At 47.6% G+C, this 17,071-nt stretch overlaps 1 protein-coding gene across 1 annotated transcript in view; it reads left to right on the plus strand.

The window, feature by feature from the left end:
- Positions 1-3,180: 3,180 nt before the first annotated feature.
- Positions 3,181-17,071, plus strand: part of AFF2 (ALF transcription elongation factor 2) — a 276,604-nt gene continuing 262,713 nt past the window's right edge. The window contains exon 1 of the mRNA XM_087728202.1: positions 3,181-3,402. Within this exon, the coding sequence (XP_087584328.1) occupies positions 3,356-3,402 (47 nt within the window). The 5' untranslated portion in view covers positions 3,181-3,355. The remainder of the gene's footprint in view (positions 3,403-17,071) is intronic.

Genomic DNA, 17,071 nt, shown 5'->3' on the forward strand with positions numbered 1-17,071 from the left:
ATACAGCCAGTAGCCCAAATTTTGATCATGTGGTTTGTCTGGAAGCTTACAAACCGTCGTAACTGCGAGGACAAGTCCTACATCGCTTTTTTTCAACAGCGTTGCAAGTTCAAACAGTCCTTAAATGAACCGTCATAAGTCAAGGGCTACTTGCAAAGGGATGTAGGAGATCATTTGGGAATCAAACAGGTTGTGTTCCTACAACAGAGTCCATCTGATTTAAATCCAGGAACGGATCATATGTACCTTGAGAGGAAGTTTTTAAGAAGAGATTGGACAACCGTTGGTCTATAGGGTTGCTATAGGGTTTCCTACCTGGGCAGGGGGTTGGACTAGAAGACCTCCGAGGCCCCTTCCAACTCTGCCATTCTATTCTATTCAATATTCCAAAGGAATAGAATGGGATTGCTTCTGTTTTTATACCAAAAGGGACAATTTGTAACCAACTCAAGAGCTTGGATGAAACCTATGGCGTCCCTCTTATTTTTTGGGTGGGGTTCCAATTTCACTGCGAAATCATCTCAGAGGAGGGCAACATGACCTAGTGAGTAGAGTCTTCAGAAGTTGCTCTTCCTACATTTCAGGAAATGGCTGAAATGGTCTTAGAAGAGGCTTGAGCAGGGGGTTGGACTAGAAGACCTCTGAGGCCCCTTCCGACTCTGTTATTTCTGCTTCTCAGGGTCCAACTCCCAGAATTCCTCAGCGGTGATAGGTAAAGATAAGGTTCCCTTCACACATGTGTGCTAGTTTGTTCCTGACTCTAGGGGGTGGTGCTCATCTCCGTTTCAAAGCCGAAGAGCCAGCGCTGTCCAAAGATGTCTCTGTGGTCATGTGGCCAGCGTGACTCATTGTTGAAGGCGCATGGAGCGATGTTCCCTTCCCATCAAGTGCCGAGGTGGTGCAGTGGTTAAATGCAGCACTGCAGGCTACTTCAGCTGATTGTAGTTCTGCTGTTCGGCGGTTCAAATCTCACCAGGCTCAAGGTTGACTCAGCCTTCATCCTTCCGAGGTGGGTAAAATGAGGACCCAGATTGTTGGGGGCAATATGCTGACTCTGTAAACCGCTTAGAGAGGGCTGAAAGCCCTATGAAGCGGTATATAAGTCTAACTGCTATTGCTATTGCTATTCCTGTTTTTCTACTTGCATTTTTATGTGCTTTCGAACTGCTAGGTGGCAGAAGCTGGGACAAGTAACGGGAGATCACTCTGTTACGCGGCACCAGGGATTCGAACCGCCAAAACTGCCAACCTTTTCTGATCGACAAGCTCAGCATCTTAGCCACTGAGTCACCTTCCGGTGGTGATATTGAGAACAATTAACCAGCCTCCAGAAGTTGTGGGTGCTCCATCAGAAGAGCTTTTCAATTGGAGATCGGACAATGGCCCGGAATGAAAGAGGTCTCCTGCTTGAGGAGAGGGTTGGACTAGAAGACCTCCAAGGTACCCCCTTTCCAGCTCTAGTCTGGAAAGGTTTCACCTTCTCCCCATCTTGGTAAATCTCAAAATCGGCCACAGGAGGGCCTCTGCAAAGGATCTCTCTGGAAACGTCAGTCGAAAGCCACAGCTTGGCTGAGGGCAACTTGTCACGGAGGAATGTCTGAAGGCGATTGCAGGCAAGCAAGATTGAAAGGAAAAAAATATAAACAACACCTCTTCAAATCCCTCCCCCCAAATAACCGATAAATTAAGCAGATAAGCAAAGCACCAGTGTTTTGCTGACTTAAAATCTCTATAGGAGCAAAATGCTGGTTCTTAAGAGCCTGATACCAAACCAGCAAAATCCGTGTTTAGCTTTAGCCTCGTCTCAATTCTGAAGTAGAGTTTCTTGCGGGTTTTGGATTCAAACGAAAGCAGGTTTTGTGTGTGTATGTGTGAAATGGATTAATTGTAAAGGCTTTTGCATTCTGGTCCCTCTTGAGGAAGGCTCTGCGTGCTACAAGGAACGCAGTGGCTCAGGGGCTAAGACGCTGAGCTTGTCAATCAGAAAAGTCAGCAGTTCAGCGGTTCGAATCCCTGGCACCACGTAACCGAGTGAACTCCCGTGACTTGTCCCAGCTTCTGCCAACCTAGCAGTTCGAAAGCATGTAAAAAATGCAAGTAGAAAAATAGGAACCACCTTTAGTGGGAAGGGAACAGCGTTCCATGCATTGAGTCATGCTGGCCACATGACCACGGAGACGTCTTCGGACAGCGCTGGGCTCTTCAGCTTTGAAATGGAGATGAGCAGCGCCCCCTAGAGTCGGGAACGAATAGCACATATGTGCGAGGGGAACCTTTACGTTTACCTTTACCTGCGTGTTACAACAGACAACAGTAGCTTTGTGGAAGCTGTGGGTGGAAACCACTACTGGATTCTCATCCCAACTAAGGAAATTGCGGCCGTTTGGATAAACCCAAGCTGAGCAAGCAACATTGCATTCACACAACCCATTATTTGAAATAAACACTTGCCCTGGTTCAAGGGGATTTTATCTCTAGGAAGAGCTTATGGTTTGATGTCTTCCACCCTTGTCTCCAAACTGAGGGGCGGGGGACTTCAGCTCCCCCATTCCCAGACCCCCAGTGAGACCACAACACACAGAATCCCCAGCTAGCCAAGAGGATAGCATGTCATCTCTTGTGGGAAGCCTTGGGGAAGGTCGGTTCGGACGGGAGGCGTGTTCCTCCCTCTTCTGGGCTGGCTTTGGTTGAGAAGCGACCCGGTTCACACGAGGCGGCTTTGTTTCCTTCGGGGAGAAAGGCGTGGAGAGGAGGAGAGAGTGGGGGGGGGGCAGAGCAGAGAAGCCCCGGGTGCTGCTCTCTGGCGCCTCCTCTCGGCCAACAAAAGGGCGGGGCCCGGCCAGGCTGCGACGCGTGTCTTCTGTAACGTGGGAACGCGCCCCTCGCTTCTTTTTTCTTCTTCCTTTCTTTTTCCCCCTCTTCCGCCTCTTCCTCCTCCTCTTCCAAGCCATGCTCCAGCCGCGGCCGCTCGGTGGCCGCTGCCTCTCGCTCCTCCCCTTGTGGGGAGCGGTGGCTTGAGATTCCCCAGCCAGTCAGCCAGGCGGCAGAAGGCAGCCCCGCTCCCCGAGCAGGCGGCGGCGGCGGCGGCGGCGACCGCCTTCTAAGCCCTCCCCTCCCACCGCCGGCCAGTCCTCCTCGCAGCGCGGCGCGGCGGCTGGGCGCAGAGGCTGCCCGGCTCGCCCGCCCGCCTGGCCGCTGTGCCCCATGCCTTCCTCGCCCCCCTCTGCTTCCTCTGCCTCCTCCTCCTCCTCCTCTTCCTCCCCGCCGCCTCTGCAGCCCTGCCCCGGAGCTTTCGCCTAGCCCGGCGGAGGAGAAGCGGGGGCGGCGCCTGGGCTCCGGCGGTTCGTCCGCGACCATGGATCTATTCGACTTTTTCAAGGACTGGGATCTGGAGCAGCAGTGGTAGGTCGGCGGAGGGCGGCTGGGGAGCAGGCAGGGGAGGATGGGTTGGGGTGTCAACGCCGGGAGGAGGCGCGGGGGGGTGTTTGGGGCGGGGGGGGGAAAGAAGAGGTGAATTGGAAGCCCCCCCATCTCCCTGGCCAAGCAACCCACCCTTCTTGGTCTTTCCGAAGCCAGATTTCACAAGCCCTTTGTTGCATCCTGTTCTCCATCCCTCTCTCTCTCTTCCCCTCCATCAGCCATCTCTCTCTCGCGCGCGCTTGCTTTCTGGCTGGCTTGGCTTTCATTTCGTCTTGCCTTGGCCGAGAAAGAAAACTCTCCGAGGCGGCGGTGGCAGCAGCAGCAGCCGCCCGGCCGAGCCCGTTCCGAGCCGTGCCGTGCCGTGGCGCGCGTCGCGCTCGGCGGTCTTTGGATGCTCCAAGTTGACGAGTGGTCCTTCTCGGGGAGAAATGCAGGGAGGGGTGTTCAGGGACCTTTCCTCTCCCCCCCCTCCTCTTACACTCACGCACCCCCTGACCCATCCTCCACCGCCGTCTCCCCTCCTCGCCATCCTATGCCCGTCAAGCCGCCGCCGCCGCGCGCTTGAACCCAAGTTGGAGCAGGTCTGCTCGGCTGCTGTCCCGCATCACGCCCCTCTCTCTCTTTCCCCAAATGAAGGGGAGTGGGACTTCTAGGAGCCTACCTACCTCTCCCTCTCTCTCACCCCGACCTTTGCATTTCTCGCGGGTTGGTTTTGCAAAAGAAAAAAAGAAAAGAAAAATGCGCCCCGGGCTGCATTCAAACGATACGCGGGGATCCCCATCTTCCCATCTGCTTCCCCCCCTCCGAAACGCCCTTCTTTTCAACTAAAAAAAAAGCAAGCAAAAAAAGTCTTGAAAATACAAAGAGTTGAAAAATGTTGTGGGGGGGGGGGAGAAAGAGGGAGGGAGGGGAGAAGAGAAATTTGGTTTTGCAAAAGTGGGGAAATTGTTTTCCTATTCACCCCCCCCCCCAGCGCCCGCCCCCCCCTCCTGCAAATAGCTGAGCTTTTAAGTTGAGCCCAGATATTTCAAGGTTTCAGTTTGGGGGGAGGGGGAGACTATTATTGCTGTTGTTATTGTTATTATTATTATAATTATTATAAACTTTTATTCATTAAACATGAAAGTCAACTGAACATTCAAAAATGCATCACAAATACCATTGACTGGTATTTTTTTATTGGTAATTTTACTGGTAATTATTGGTAATTTTACTGGTTGTTGTTGTTATTGTTATTATTGGAAATCAGTTTTACATTGAGAAAAGGAAAAAAAACCAAACCATGGATGCTTTGATGCCTCGGAAAATCATTTGGAAAGTGTATTTGCCAGTATTTGGGCTTGCTTGATGTTGGAGTTTGCCAAGTGAACAAGTGTGTCGTAATTTGTGTTTTTCCTGGAGACTTGGGGAAATAATCATGAGACGGATAATAAATAATAATTATAAAATGGTTTCCAGATTGTGTCCCTTCCAACGAGGCTGCAGACGGTCCACAAAGTTAAAGAAAGGAAGGAAGAAGGAAGGAAAGAAGGATGGAATGAAGGAAGGAATGGAGGGAGGGAAAAAAGAGGTTGATATTTTGGCAGGGCCCGCTTTGCACATGCCTGGAAGGTGTTGGTTTAGGTGTTTTTGCTGATTTGTGGAGCTGGTAGGAATTGTGAATCACAATAATCACCTTTTTTTAAAAAAAAAAAAAAGAGGGAGAGAGAAACACCTTTGCCTGTGAAACTGCTCCTGTCATTTTGCCAAACACATTGGAGCTGCCTGGCTTGGAATTCCCCAAAATGTGTCAAGCTGTATTTATTTTATCGTCGTTTATTTTTCATAGCACCTTAAAAAAAAAAAACAGGCATTTATGGAAACCATAAATTACTCCGTATCGGAATAATCTTCCTGCCAGGCTCAATGAGGAAGATATTTTTTTTTTATCAGTTCTGTGTAAACTCATCACATTATGTTGCTTAATAACCACGCTGTTGTTACTTAAAAGTAATAATCACAATAAAATTAGCACTCAATTAAATATGCCGCTCCACAATATCTTTACCCTGCCAAACTAATTTATTTTTGCAGACAGCTGATAACCGCTGTATTGCTACTCAAACAGTATTTGCATACAATTTGCCTAATTCATGGTGTGGGTAACATCATTAATTTAATAGAAGCTGTTACCACCGAGCATTGGAGGTGTCATCTGAAAGGCAACGCATGCTCCCTTGTTTATCGAGCCTGGCGCGGGCGAGGAGGGTATATATTTTCTGTTAACCGATCAAGTGGAGAATCAAGTGGGAAAGAGGCTTTGCCTGGAAAGAGCAGAGAAGGTTAGCGGAGATTTTCGATTTCGGAGATGGCTGAAGGCGGTTAAGGACGTCCTCACCTTATCTGCCCATTTTGCTCTCCTCAACTGTGTTAAATCTTTGGGAGATGCTGAAGGATTTATGGCTGGGGCTGCTCCTCAGGGTGGACTGCAGAAACCCCCAATTCTTGCTATCCTGGGTTGCTTTGAGAGACAAAATCCTCAGGTTTAACGGAATGGCGGGATTGGAAGGGACCTTGTGGGTCATCCAGTCCAACCACCCGTCCAAACAGGACACCATACACCCATGATGGCAAACCTATGCCACATGGGCCACAGGTGGCATGTGGAGCCCTCTCTGTGGGCACGTGAGCCGTTGCCCCAGCTTAGCTCCACCGTGCATGTGTGTGCGCCTTCGGCCGGCCACCTGTCTCTGCTGCCCATGCGTGGGGGCAGGGGGTCACATGGAGTGCGGCATGCCCCCCCCCCCGGTGGCCAATGTTGGTCCCAGGAGGCTTCAGGGAGGCCTGCTAGGCCCAAGACAGGAGGCAGAAGGGGTCTCGTGTGCATGCGCAGGGGGGGGGGCAAGGGAACTCAGGGGTGTCATGCGCAGGGTGTGGGGGATGCGGGGGTGTCGCGCATCGCATTATGGCTGTAGGCATGAGCGCACATGCGACAGTGCGTGCGTGCATTTGGCATGTGACGACAACAAGATTATCCATCCCTGCCCTGCGCCATTTCTGACAGATGTCAGTCTGGCCTCTTCTTGAAAGCTTCCAGCGGCCAAGATGCCCCCCCACTTTTGATGAATTCCGAATAGAGCTGGAAGGGGCCTTGGAGGTCTTCTAGTCCAGCCCCCTGCTCAAGCAGGAGACCCTACACCATTTCAGATGAACAGGCAGATGAACAGAGTTGGAAGGGGCCTTGTAGGTCATCTAGTCCAGCCCCCCCACCCGAGGACTTTTCCAGCTCTATTTCGCACAATTTTACGACACTTCTTGCCACTGTTGTTAAAAGAATCCCTGCAGTTGTTAAGTGAGTAACACGGTCATTAAGCGAACATGGCTTCCTGTTGATTTTGCTTGTCAGAAGGTCACAAAAGCAGATCACGTGACCCCGGGACACGGAGACCGTCATAAATATGAGTCCGTGGCCAAGCATCTGAATTTTGCTCACGTGACCATCCAGGGCTCAGTTTTGGTGGTACATCCATCTGATGTGTAGAACCTCAAAGAAGAAATACAGATTAAGAGAGAGATAAAATCTTCAGATTTAACGGAATAACAGAGTTGGAAGGGACCTTGTAGGTCATCTAGTCCAACCCCTCCACCGCCCAAGCAGGAGACCCTACCTACACCATTTCTGACAGAGGGCAGCCCAGTCTCTTCTTGAAAGCTTCCAGTGATGAAGCTCCCACAACTTCCGAAGGCAACTTCTGTTCCATCGGTTGATGGTTCTCACTGTCAGGAAATTCCTCCTTATTTCCAGGTTGAATCTCTCCTTGCTCAGTTTCCATCTGTTATTCCTTGTCTGGCCTTCGGATGCTTTGGAAAGCAGCTTGACCCCCTCCTCTCTGTGGCAGCCCTTCAATGCTATCCTGTCTCCCCTGGTCCTTCTCTTCACTAGACTAGCCATGTCCAGTTCCTGCAACCGTTCATCGTTATGTTTCAGCCTCCAGTCCCCTCATCATCCTGGTTGCTCTGCTCTGCACCCTTTCTAGAGTCTCTACATTTGTTTTATACTGTGGTGACCAAAACTGGGTGCAGAATTCTAGATGTGGTCTTGCTTACTTACTAAGAAAGGATCTCTTCATTTCCAGGAATGTCTACTTTGGTGAAAACCTGAGGTGGTTTTGGGGGGAGAGAACCAGGGTTTGGATCTGCTTGCTTGGTGGATAAGTAGGAAAGGCCGTCTCTTGTGTCATGCTCTGAAAAGCAGAATATGCAGATCGTCCTTTCTAAATATAACCAGCTCAGGGAATGGAAAGTCAGTGCTTGCAAGATTGATGGCTGTAGCTGCCAGTTGCAGGAGAAATCTCTATCGATATCTGAAGATGGTTGTTTTGCTCAGCCTTCGGCAAGGACCACGCTGAATTCATTGGGTGAGAAACAGACGCACCGCGACAAGGACACAAAGGAAAGTTGACTTTCCTTTCTGTCTGAATTGGGTCGTCTGAATTGGGTCGTGCATTTGTGGCACAAATCTCCCCATTTCTCTTCTGACCTAGGCTTCCCCAAAAAGCACATTCCTGGTCCCGACAAAACCCCTTTTGTTAAACGAATGTGAATTCCTCTCATTCACATTCAGCAAAAGTCTTTCAAAGGTGAATTTATGACCACAGAGCTTATCTAGCTTGGAAAGCTGCCATGTAAACACTTTCCCAATGAGGTGCTCTGCAAGGAAAGGCTGGGCACAGAGTCTCTGGGATTCACGGACAGATCTCCACACTCCTGAAATGAATCTAAGGAACGAATGAATGAATTGTTTCCTGCAAAAGCCCCCTCCCCTTTCGCTCCTCTTTTATGTCCTATGGGAGGGGCCATTCACTGTCCACCTGTGGCTTTACTCCCAAGTCAACCCTGATTTTTGAGCTGTTTCTTTTCTTCTGGAAGCTCTGCGCATGCGGACACTGAGAACAGGCTCCAGCTGTTCCTCTGCCCCATTGATGTCTAGCTACATAGGCAGCTGAGAACTGCCAGATGGCCCTGGCCCCCTCTCTGCCTCCGAAGCAGAGCCCTCGTCCGAGCCTTCCCCAGCCTCCAGGACTTTGCCCATGCTCCTCCCCAACCTCCTCAGTGTCTGACTCTGCTACCAGATCTGCTGGTGGGCCACAACCATCTCCAACCCCCCCCCCCCATTTGATCCACCCGGCCTTTCTTCTCTCTTCATCTCAAGTCAGCCTTCTGAGTCAGGACAATCCTTTAGCTGTCAGGATCTCCACTGGGTTCCAGGTGGCCTCAGGGAAGCAGAAGATCCTGCATTAATTTGATATCTCTATTGGCACTATCACCCCGGAGTTGTATAATGGAGCCTGATGGGATTAGCACAACCGATCCCTGCGCCAAGATGCTTACAGGTTTTTCAGGCATGTTGTAGACTGGAGATTTAATATTTTTGAGGGGGAGTCAAAGAGCTGCATAAATAAGATACGTTCGGAAAGGGTTTAATAAGGAGAACAAGAAGAAGATGCAAGGAATCCAGAGGTTGTAAGCAAAGCCATTTTTGGGAGCAGAAAAAGTCCAAGGCGCATACGGTCTTTCTCCATACTTTCTCTTTTGTACTTACAACTCTTGTGAAGTAGGCAGGATTGAGTTGGTTTGACCCTAGAAAACCTTGGCTAATTTGAACCATGGTCCACTTGATTCTGTGGTTTCACACGGAAGGTTGGGGCTTTTCCAAATATGAACTTGTTTGTTCGTTTGTTATTATGCTCCATAGCTGGAGGTTTTGCAGAAGAGGTTAGACAGCCATTGTCCAGAAGGATCTAGAGTCTCTTACTTAAACAGGGGACACAGTGGCTCAGTGGCTAAGAGGCTGAGTTTGTCGATCAGAAAGGCCAGCAGTTCAGCGGTTCGAATCCCTAGCGCTGCGTAACGGAGTGAGCTCCCATTACTTATAGAGCCGACGTGGCACAGTGGTTAGGGTGCAGTACTGCAGGCCACTTCAGCTGACTGTTATCTGCAGTTCAGCAGTTCAAATCTCACCGGCTCAAGGTTGACTCAGCCTTCCATCCTTCCGAGGTGGGTAAAATGAGGACCCGGATTGTTGGGGGCAATAATGCTGACTCTGTAAACTGCTTAGAGAGGGCTGAAAGCCCTATGAAGCAGTATATAAGTCTAACTGCTACTGATACTGCTATTGCTATTGCTACTTGTCCCAGCTTCTGCCAACCTAGCAGTTCAAAAGCAGGTAAAAATGCAAGTAGAAAAGTAGGAACCACCTTTGGTGGGAAGGGAACAGAGTTCCGTGCGCCTTCAGCATTGAGTCATGCCGGCCACATGACCACAGAGATGTTTTCGGACAGCGCTGGCTCTTTGACTTCAAAATGGAGATGAGCACCGCCCCCTAGAGTCGGGAACGACTAGCACATATGTGAGAGTGGAAACCTTACTTTTACCTGTAATAGGAGGTGAAGGTAAAAGAATCCCTGAGGATTTTATTCTGCTAGAAGTTTTACATGCTTTTGAACTTCTAGGTTGGCAGAAGCTGGGACAAGTAACGGGAGCTCACTCCGTTATGCGGTGCTAGGGATTCGAACTGCCAACCTTTCTGATCGACAAGCTCAGCGTCTTAGCCACTGAGCCACCGTGTCCCATTCACCTCTGATTACAACCATGTAAAAAATTATAAGGTGTGTAACTTAAGGATGTCCTAAAATCTAAGTGTCGACCAAGAGAGAAATCAATTATCCTGCAAATTCTCCATCTTAAAATTCTTTCCTTATCTTGGGATGCTCGTACAACATTTGGTGATAAAAAAATGAAGTTGTGGGATAAAAGGAAAGAAACATTTGAACATAATACTTGAGCTCAGACTGGATTTGGAAACAACGGACACTGGATAAAGAAATTATGACCCGCTGAATGCAATTCCTTGTTAATAGTATGTTGTTATTGTGGATTTCTCTTACATTGCTGGGGTATGGAATGCAAGTCTAACAGATTATACTGTGCAATATTGGGCAGATTTACTTGGGAGTAAGACTGATGCAATTTGACAAGTCTTCGGGGGGGGGGAAAGTGGGTCAGGACTGGGGAATTTAATGATGCTTCAGGAGGCAAGAAAACGAAGCACAGCTGTTCCTGAAAGTCTGGACTTCAACTCCCAGAATTCCTCACTTGCTACCCTGTTTCCCTGAAAATAAGACCTCCCCGGATAATAAGCCCAATGGGGCATTTGAGCGCATGCGCTAAAATTAGCCCTCCCCGAAAATATTGCAACACAGCAGCAGCCATGAGGTGTCCACGCTCGTCACCTCCTGCACCTCAGAAATAATAAGACCTCCCCGAAAATAAGGCCAAGTGCTTATGTCAGGGGTCAAAAGAAAAATAATAGCCTGTCTTATCTTCGGGGATACACGATGGCTTTCAATTAAGGAACAGAAAAAAAATTGGCAGGTGAGAAATCCCTCCCTTCCTAACATTAAAATGAACCGAGTCATTTTCCTAAAAGCCAGCTGTATTTTTTTGGGGGGGCTGGAGGCACGATTTAAAAAGAACTTGATTTACATAAGGCATTCACAGTAGACCAATTACATCAAACTGAGAAAATAAGCATTTATAGAAGGAGCTTAAACTCACCAAATAGGTAGGTAAATAGAAAGGACAAGGGGTAGCTGTGGGCCTATAGACTGCAGACCAGATCCTTTTTCCTGGACGAATCCAAAGCTGGATTCCTTTCCTCCACAGGGACTGGGAGCCCAAGAGATTTCCTGGAGCAGGAGCAGGAGAATCGGTCTTGCTTCTTAGAAGCAATTGACCTCATCAGCTCTAAGGCCCTTCCACAGAATATTCCCATTCTCCAGTTCTTCTCACTCGCTCCAAAGTCTTGATCAAACTTGGATAGGAACCTCCGTCTGCCGAAGGGGATAGCATGAGGGGCTTTGTTGAGAGTGTGTTTTTACATTATTTTGTTGCTGTAATAAATTCTTTAGCAATAGTTAATTGGCGCATATGGGAGCACTGCCAAATCTATCCTTTTGGTTCCGCAGGGAGAAAGAAAAGGTGTGAGGTGTGCAGTTGTCACAAGGGGGATGCGGAAGCCACCGAAAATTTGAGTGTGTTTTATTTTCGAGCTTAATTTATTTTACAGATTGTTTACCTCCTGCCCCCTCCCCAAATTATTATGGATTTATTTATTTATTTTGATGAGAAAGAAAGAAGGAAGGAAGGAAGGAAGGAAGGAAGGAAGGAAGGAAGGAAGGAAAGAGGAGGAGGGAGGGAAGGGGAGAGAAGGAAGGAAGAGAAAAAGGAATGGAAGGGAGGGAGGGAGGAAAAGAACAGAGGAAAGGAAGGAAGAAAAGAAAAAGAAAGAAAGAGAAAGAAGAGAAAAAGAAAGAGAAGGAAGGGAGGAATGGAGAGAGGGAGGGAAAGGGTGGGAGGGAAGGTAGGAAGGAAAGAAAGAAAGACAACAAAAGAAAGCAAAAAGGAAGAAAAAAGGGAGGAAGGGAAAGAAAGCAAGAAAAGAAAGACAAGAGGGAGGGAAAGAAAGAAAGAAAGAAAGAAAGAGAAAGAAAGAAAGAAAGAGAAAGAAAGGAAAAAAGCAAGGAAGCAAAGAAAGAAACAAAGAGAGAAAGAGAGAGAGAGAGAGAAAGAAAGAAAGAGAGAAGGAGAGAAGGAGAGAAAGAAAGAAAGAAAGAAAGAAAGAAAGAAAGAAAGAAAGAAAGAAAGAGAAAGCCTCACCAGACTCGTGGTATGTAGCTGATGGATTAAAATCTGTCCAATAGCATCTGAAACTAAGCTAATTAAATCAAAGGAAATTGTTTGGTTGCAGGATTAGGGGTGGGGCAGAGAGGAAAAGAAGGAGGTGAGATTCTACTGTCATTTCTTCAATTCTTCCCCGGATTGCAAAGAATGTGGAACCAGAATTGGGTCTCCGTGTTCTGTAAACAGGACATCTGGACGCGTTGAAACGGCAAAGTCGGGACAGCAAAAGCCGAAACCTTTTGCTAATAAGTCATTGGAGGAGGTTGTGATTCTTAAAAAAATTGGAGAAATCCCAGAGGCCTTTTGGAAAGATTTGAACTGCCGCGTGGTGGTGCCTGCACGTAGGGGAGAGAATTCGCTTTTGGGGAACCTTGTGCTGGATGATTATTTTTTTTAAAATAGCTGTTGGCTGAGTGATGGGGTCTGCGATTCCCCACAGAAATTAACAGGGGTATGAAAAGCAGAATAAGAAGCCGACTGTCATGCGCCAAGTATTTGCTGCTTGGAGAAATTCACATGGTTTTCATCACGGTCTCGGCATGTGGAAACGGGGCCAAGGTGAAGACCCAGGACTAGATTATCGTGGGTAATCTAGCCCTCCAGATGCTGTTGGACTGATTAACACAGTTGTAAGGGACCTTGTAGGTCATCTAGTCCAACCCCCTCCCAAGCAGGAGACCCTACACCATTTCTGACCGATGGCAGTCCAGTCTCTTCTTGAAAGCCTCCGGTGATGAAGCTCCCACAACTTCCGAAGGCAACTTCTGTTCCATGGGTTGATGGCTCTCACTGACAAAAAAATGTCCCCTTCATTCCAGGATGAATCTCTCCATGTTCAGTTTCCATCCATTATTCCTTGTCTGGCCTTTGGGGGCTTTGGAGAATAGTTTGACCCCCTCCTCTCTCTGGCAGCCCCTCAAAATATGGGAAGACTGCTTATCATGTCTCCCCTGGTCCTTCTCTTCACTAGACTAGACATGCCCGGTTCCTGCAACCGTTCTTCCTGTTTTTGTGTCCAGGCCTTTGATCATCTTAGATGAATTCGAATTCACAGAGTTGGAAGGGACCTTGTAGGTTATGATGAAGCTTCTTGAATGAGGAGCGAAACATCTTCTTCTTCCTCAAGGGAAAAAAAAACCAGTCCAGTTGCCTTTCCAAAAAGCATTTTGGGGACAAGCACGATGTCCTACCACAGTGTTGTTCCGCATTTCCTTTTGAACACATTGCACCTACAGTCCCCATGGTTCCTGGCTGAAATATCAAATGCCATGTTGGCTGGGAATGCTGGGAAGTGCAGTTGTCATATACCTCGAAAGCTCCAAATGGGGGGATTCTAATAATAATTAGAATCTAAGTATCTTCTGCCTCAATTCTCATCTTTCCCCTGAGGTTTGATTCAATCAGTTTTGATGGAAGAGGTCATCATGTTCGTTGGCCGAAGCTCCCCTCCTGTGGGAATTCTCCCTTTCGTTTTGCTTCTTCAGACCCATAATCCTTGTTTCCTCTCTTATGGCCTTCCTGCTTTCTCCATCCATCTGCTGGTCTCCATCATAAAGTCCTGCTCTAACAGACCCATCTTTGGTGGAGTTGACAGATTCCTTCTTGGCTTCAGGGCTTTGTAGTGTGTGCGTGTGCCTGTGTGTGGTGTATGTGTTAGAACTTCTGTATGTTAGGAGAGTTTGGGTTAGCTTAAGCAAATATTTATTTAAAAATAGCTACAGTTTCCGTGCACTGCAGTGGCCAAAAGGAAGCCTGGATGAACAGATGAAAAACAGAAAATGCTAAAAATGCTTCTTCCCTTGAAGGACAACTGGTTAATACCCTGTTCCCCCCCCAAAATAAGACCCAACTGGAAAATAAACCCTAACGTAATTTTTCAGGATGCTCATAATATAAACCCTAAGCCCAAAAATAAGACCCAGTTAAGATTATCAACCAGGTGGATGCATTCAGTACTGTATGTCCTAGAAACCAGGACCTCACCAGAAAATAATCCAGAGTGTGTCTTTTGGAGCAAAAATTAATATAAGACCCAATCTTATTTTCAGGGAAACACGGTAGTGCTTACTAATCACAAGAGTTGTTGAAATTGTTCTGGTGTCTCTTGGCTACAAACTGTCTGACCCTAATTATTTGCAGACTAATAGAGATACCTAGAGATAAAAAGGATGACAACAAGAAGGGGAAGAAAGAAGCAAAATGTCTTCTTTGGGGAGGATCAGAAGTCTTCTTCGGCCAACTTTTAATCAAGCCACAAACCCAAACTGAGATCGGTACGGATGTTGGGCAGCTGAGTAATTCACAGTCTGGTCTTTAAAGACAATCCAAAGAGCCGAGGTGGCACAGTGGTTAGGGTGCAGTACTGCAGGCCACTTCAGCTGACTGTTATCTGCAGTTCAGCGGTTCAAATCTCACCGGCTCAGGGTTGACTCAGCCTTCCATCCTTCCGAGGTGGGTGAAATGAGGACCCAGACTGTGGGGGGCGATAGGCTGACTCTGTAAACCGCTTAGAGAGGGCTGAGAGCCCTATGAAGCGGTATATAAGTATAACTGCTATTGCTTATTCCCTAAGAAGGACTGTAAGTGTAATGCCATGGTCATAAGTGTGGGAAAACAGACATCTGTCACCTTTTTTCAGTCTGTTGAAACTTTGAACAGCCACTAAATGTTGTAAGTCGAGAACTACCTCTACTTTCATTGCCCTACTTTCACTGGGGGGGTGGGTGGTGGTGTTTCCCCTCCCACCCCAGCATGAAAAAAAAAAGGCTATTCATTGCGAAAACAGGGTAATGCAATCTATTATAGCCCAATGCATTTAAAAAAAAAATAGTTTCCTGGTGAGTTTTTTTTGTCTTTTGCTTCACCGTACTAAGTGAAAACAGATGGCGTTTGCCCATTGTTCTAATCCTGTGAATTGTTTCCCTGGCCTTGTTGAGCTAAGGGGACCCAGGGATGATCTTCACTCTTTTTCTAGGGATTCTGATTCTAAGGAGCAAATCTGGTTTGGGATCTTCTTTCGCGGGAGATTCCAGATTTTTTTTTTCTTTGTACAGGGGTACCTGATAAAAAAGGCACCTGGCTTGCAACGAGGAGATCGAGGGTTCGTATGTTGCTCTGACCTCTAATTTGCTTCACCCTCGTTTATTGGATTAAACCACCCTGCTAAGCCACGTGGCTGGAATGGCATAGACAGATGGGTAATAAAATGGCATAAATGCATGGGCAATCCCTTTTTTTATTTACCAAAGATGCAACTCTTCCTCTCTCTCTTGTTGGTTGTTATTGCCGAAAAATAACATATATATGGTATGTATTAAAAAAAGCAGGAAAGAAGGGGAAAAGAAAGAGAAGGAGAAAATGGAGGAGGGGGAAGAGAAGTTGCAGAAGGAGGAGCAGAACTTACAAACCACAATAGTTCTGTCTATGCATCACACTAAATAACATGAGATTTCCCCCCAGCCAGCTAGAAGCATGCAGAATACCATCAGATAACATCATGATATTCCCAGAAATCGGGGGGTGGGTGGGTTTTTTTTTAAAGATAATTTTTGGGTACCTGAGATTGGGTTTAACTTCATAATGTCTGGTGGCCATGAGAGGGGGCAGAGAGGGGGCCAGGGCCATCTGACAGTTATCAGCTGCCTTCAGAGTCAGACATCAGTGAGGCAGAAGAACAGCTGGAGCCTGTTCCCAGTGGGCACATGCGCAGAGCAGCCAGGAGAAGGGAACAGCTAAAGAACAGGGGTCGACTTGGGAGTAAGGCCACAGGTGGACGATGAATGGCCCCTCCCAGAGGGAATAAAAGAGGAGCGAAAGGAGAGTGGAGTTTGCAGGAGACAATTAGTTCACTTAATTGATTCGTGACTCTCTGAGATTCCTTGCCAGGTTTTGCAGATATAAGCCTGGCAGCTCTCCAAGCCAGATAAGGTCTGTGACTGTAAATCCTCCCTCAAAAGACTTTGCTAGATGTGAACGAGCAGAATTCACAGTAAATTAACAAAAGGGGGGTTTGCCAGGACCAGGAGTTTGCTTCAGGCTGTTGGGAAGCCTTGATCAGAACAGACGATCCCACCGCAAACTCCTGTGCATTGTAACTTGCGTGGTGGAAAATGGTCTGGATTCCCAGGAGGGAGGGAGGGGCTGCATTCCAGAGGACCAAGAGATAGCGAAGTTGAGATAGTTTGGTTGGGAGAAAGAGAGTTGAGAAGGCTCCTCCTTAGAATTTCTCAGAGTATTAGTTTGGCAGGATTTCTAAGTTTTACTAAGACTTACTAAGATTTAGTAAGGTCTTGTTTTTGGTTCTTGTGGCCTGATACCATGTTTCCCTGAAAATAAGACAGGGTCTTATTTTCTTTTGACCTCTGAAATAAGCGGTTGGCCTTATTTTCGGGGAGGTCATTATTTTTGAGATGCAGGAGCTGGTGAATGTGGTCACCTCATGGCTGCTGTTGTGTTGCAATATTTTTAGGGTGGGCCTGTTTTCGGGGGGGGGGTTATCTTAGTGCATGCACTCAAAAGCCCGATTGGGCTTATTATCCAGGGAGGTCTTATTTTCAGGAAACAGGGTAGATAACACGCTACACTAGGCAGGTTTTCCTGAGCCCAGATTGAAACCTGGAGGGGTAGCTGACCTCAGTCAGTGAACCAATGGCCTCGGATTTTGATTTAAACTGGGAACTCAACGGCTGGTACACGTCACCCTTCCGGAGAGCATTTTCTTCTCACAGCACTGTGGACCACAAGGTGAGCTTGTTTGCAGTGTGAGATAAATTATTGACTTGTAGCTGACTTTGCAAACCACTGGAGTTCACCTCCCCGATTGCAGAGTTGCTGGGGGGGGGGAATGTTTGATCAACCAGCTTTGATCTTCCGGACGAAGGCGAGAAGATGCACCCTGATGCTCACTTGAAGCTTTGGGGTTTAAAAAAAA

Source organism: Thamnophis sirtalis, unplaced genomic scaffold (assembly GCF_051295495.1).
Source record: "Thamnophis sirtalis isolate CommonGarterSnake01/CBP01778 unplaced genomic scaffold, rThaSir2_p1.2 scaffold_13, whole genome shotgun sequence".
In the NCBI taxonomy this organism is placed as follows: Eukaryota; Metazoa; Chordata; class Lepidosauria; order Squamata; family Natricidae; genus Thamnophis; species Thamnophis sirtalis.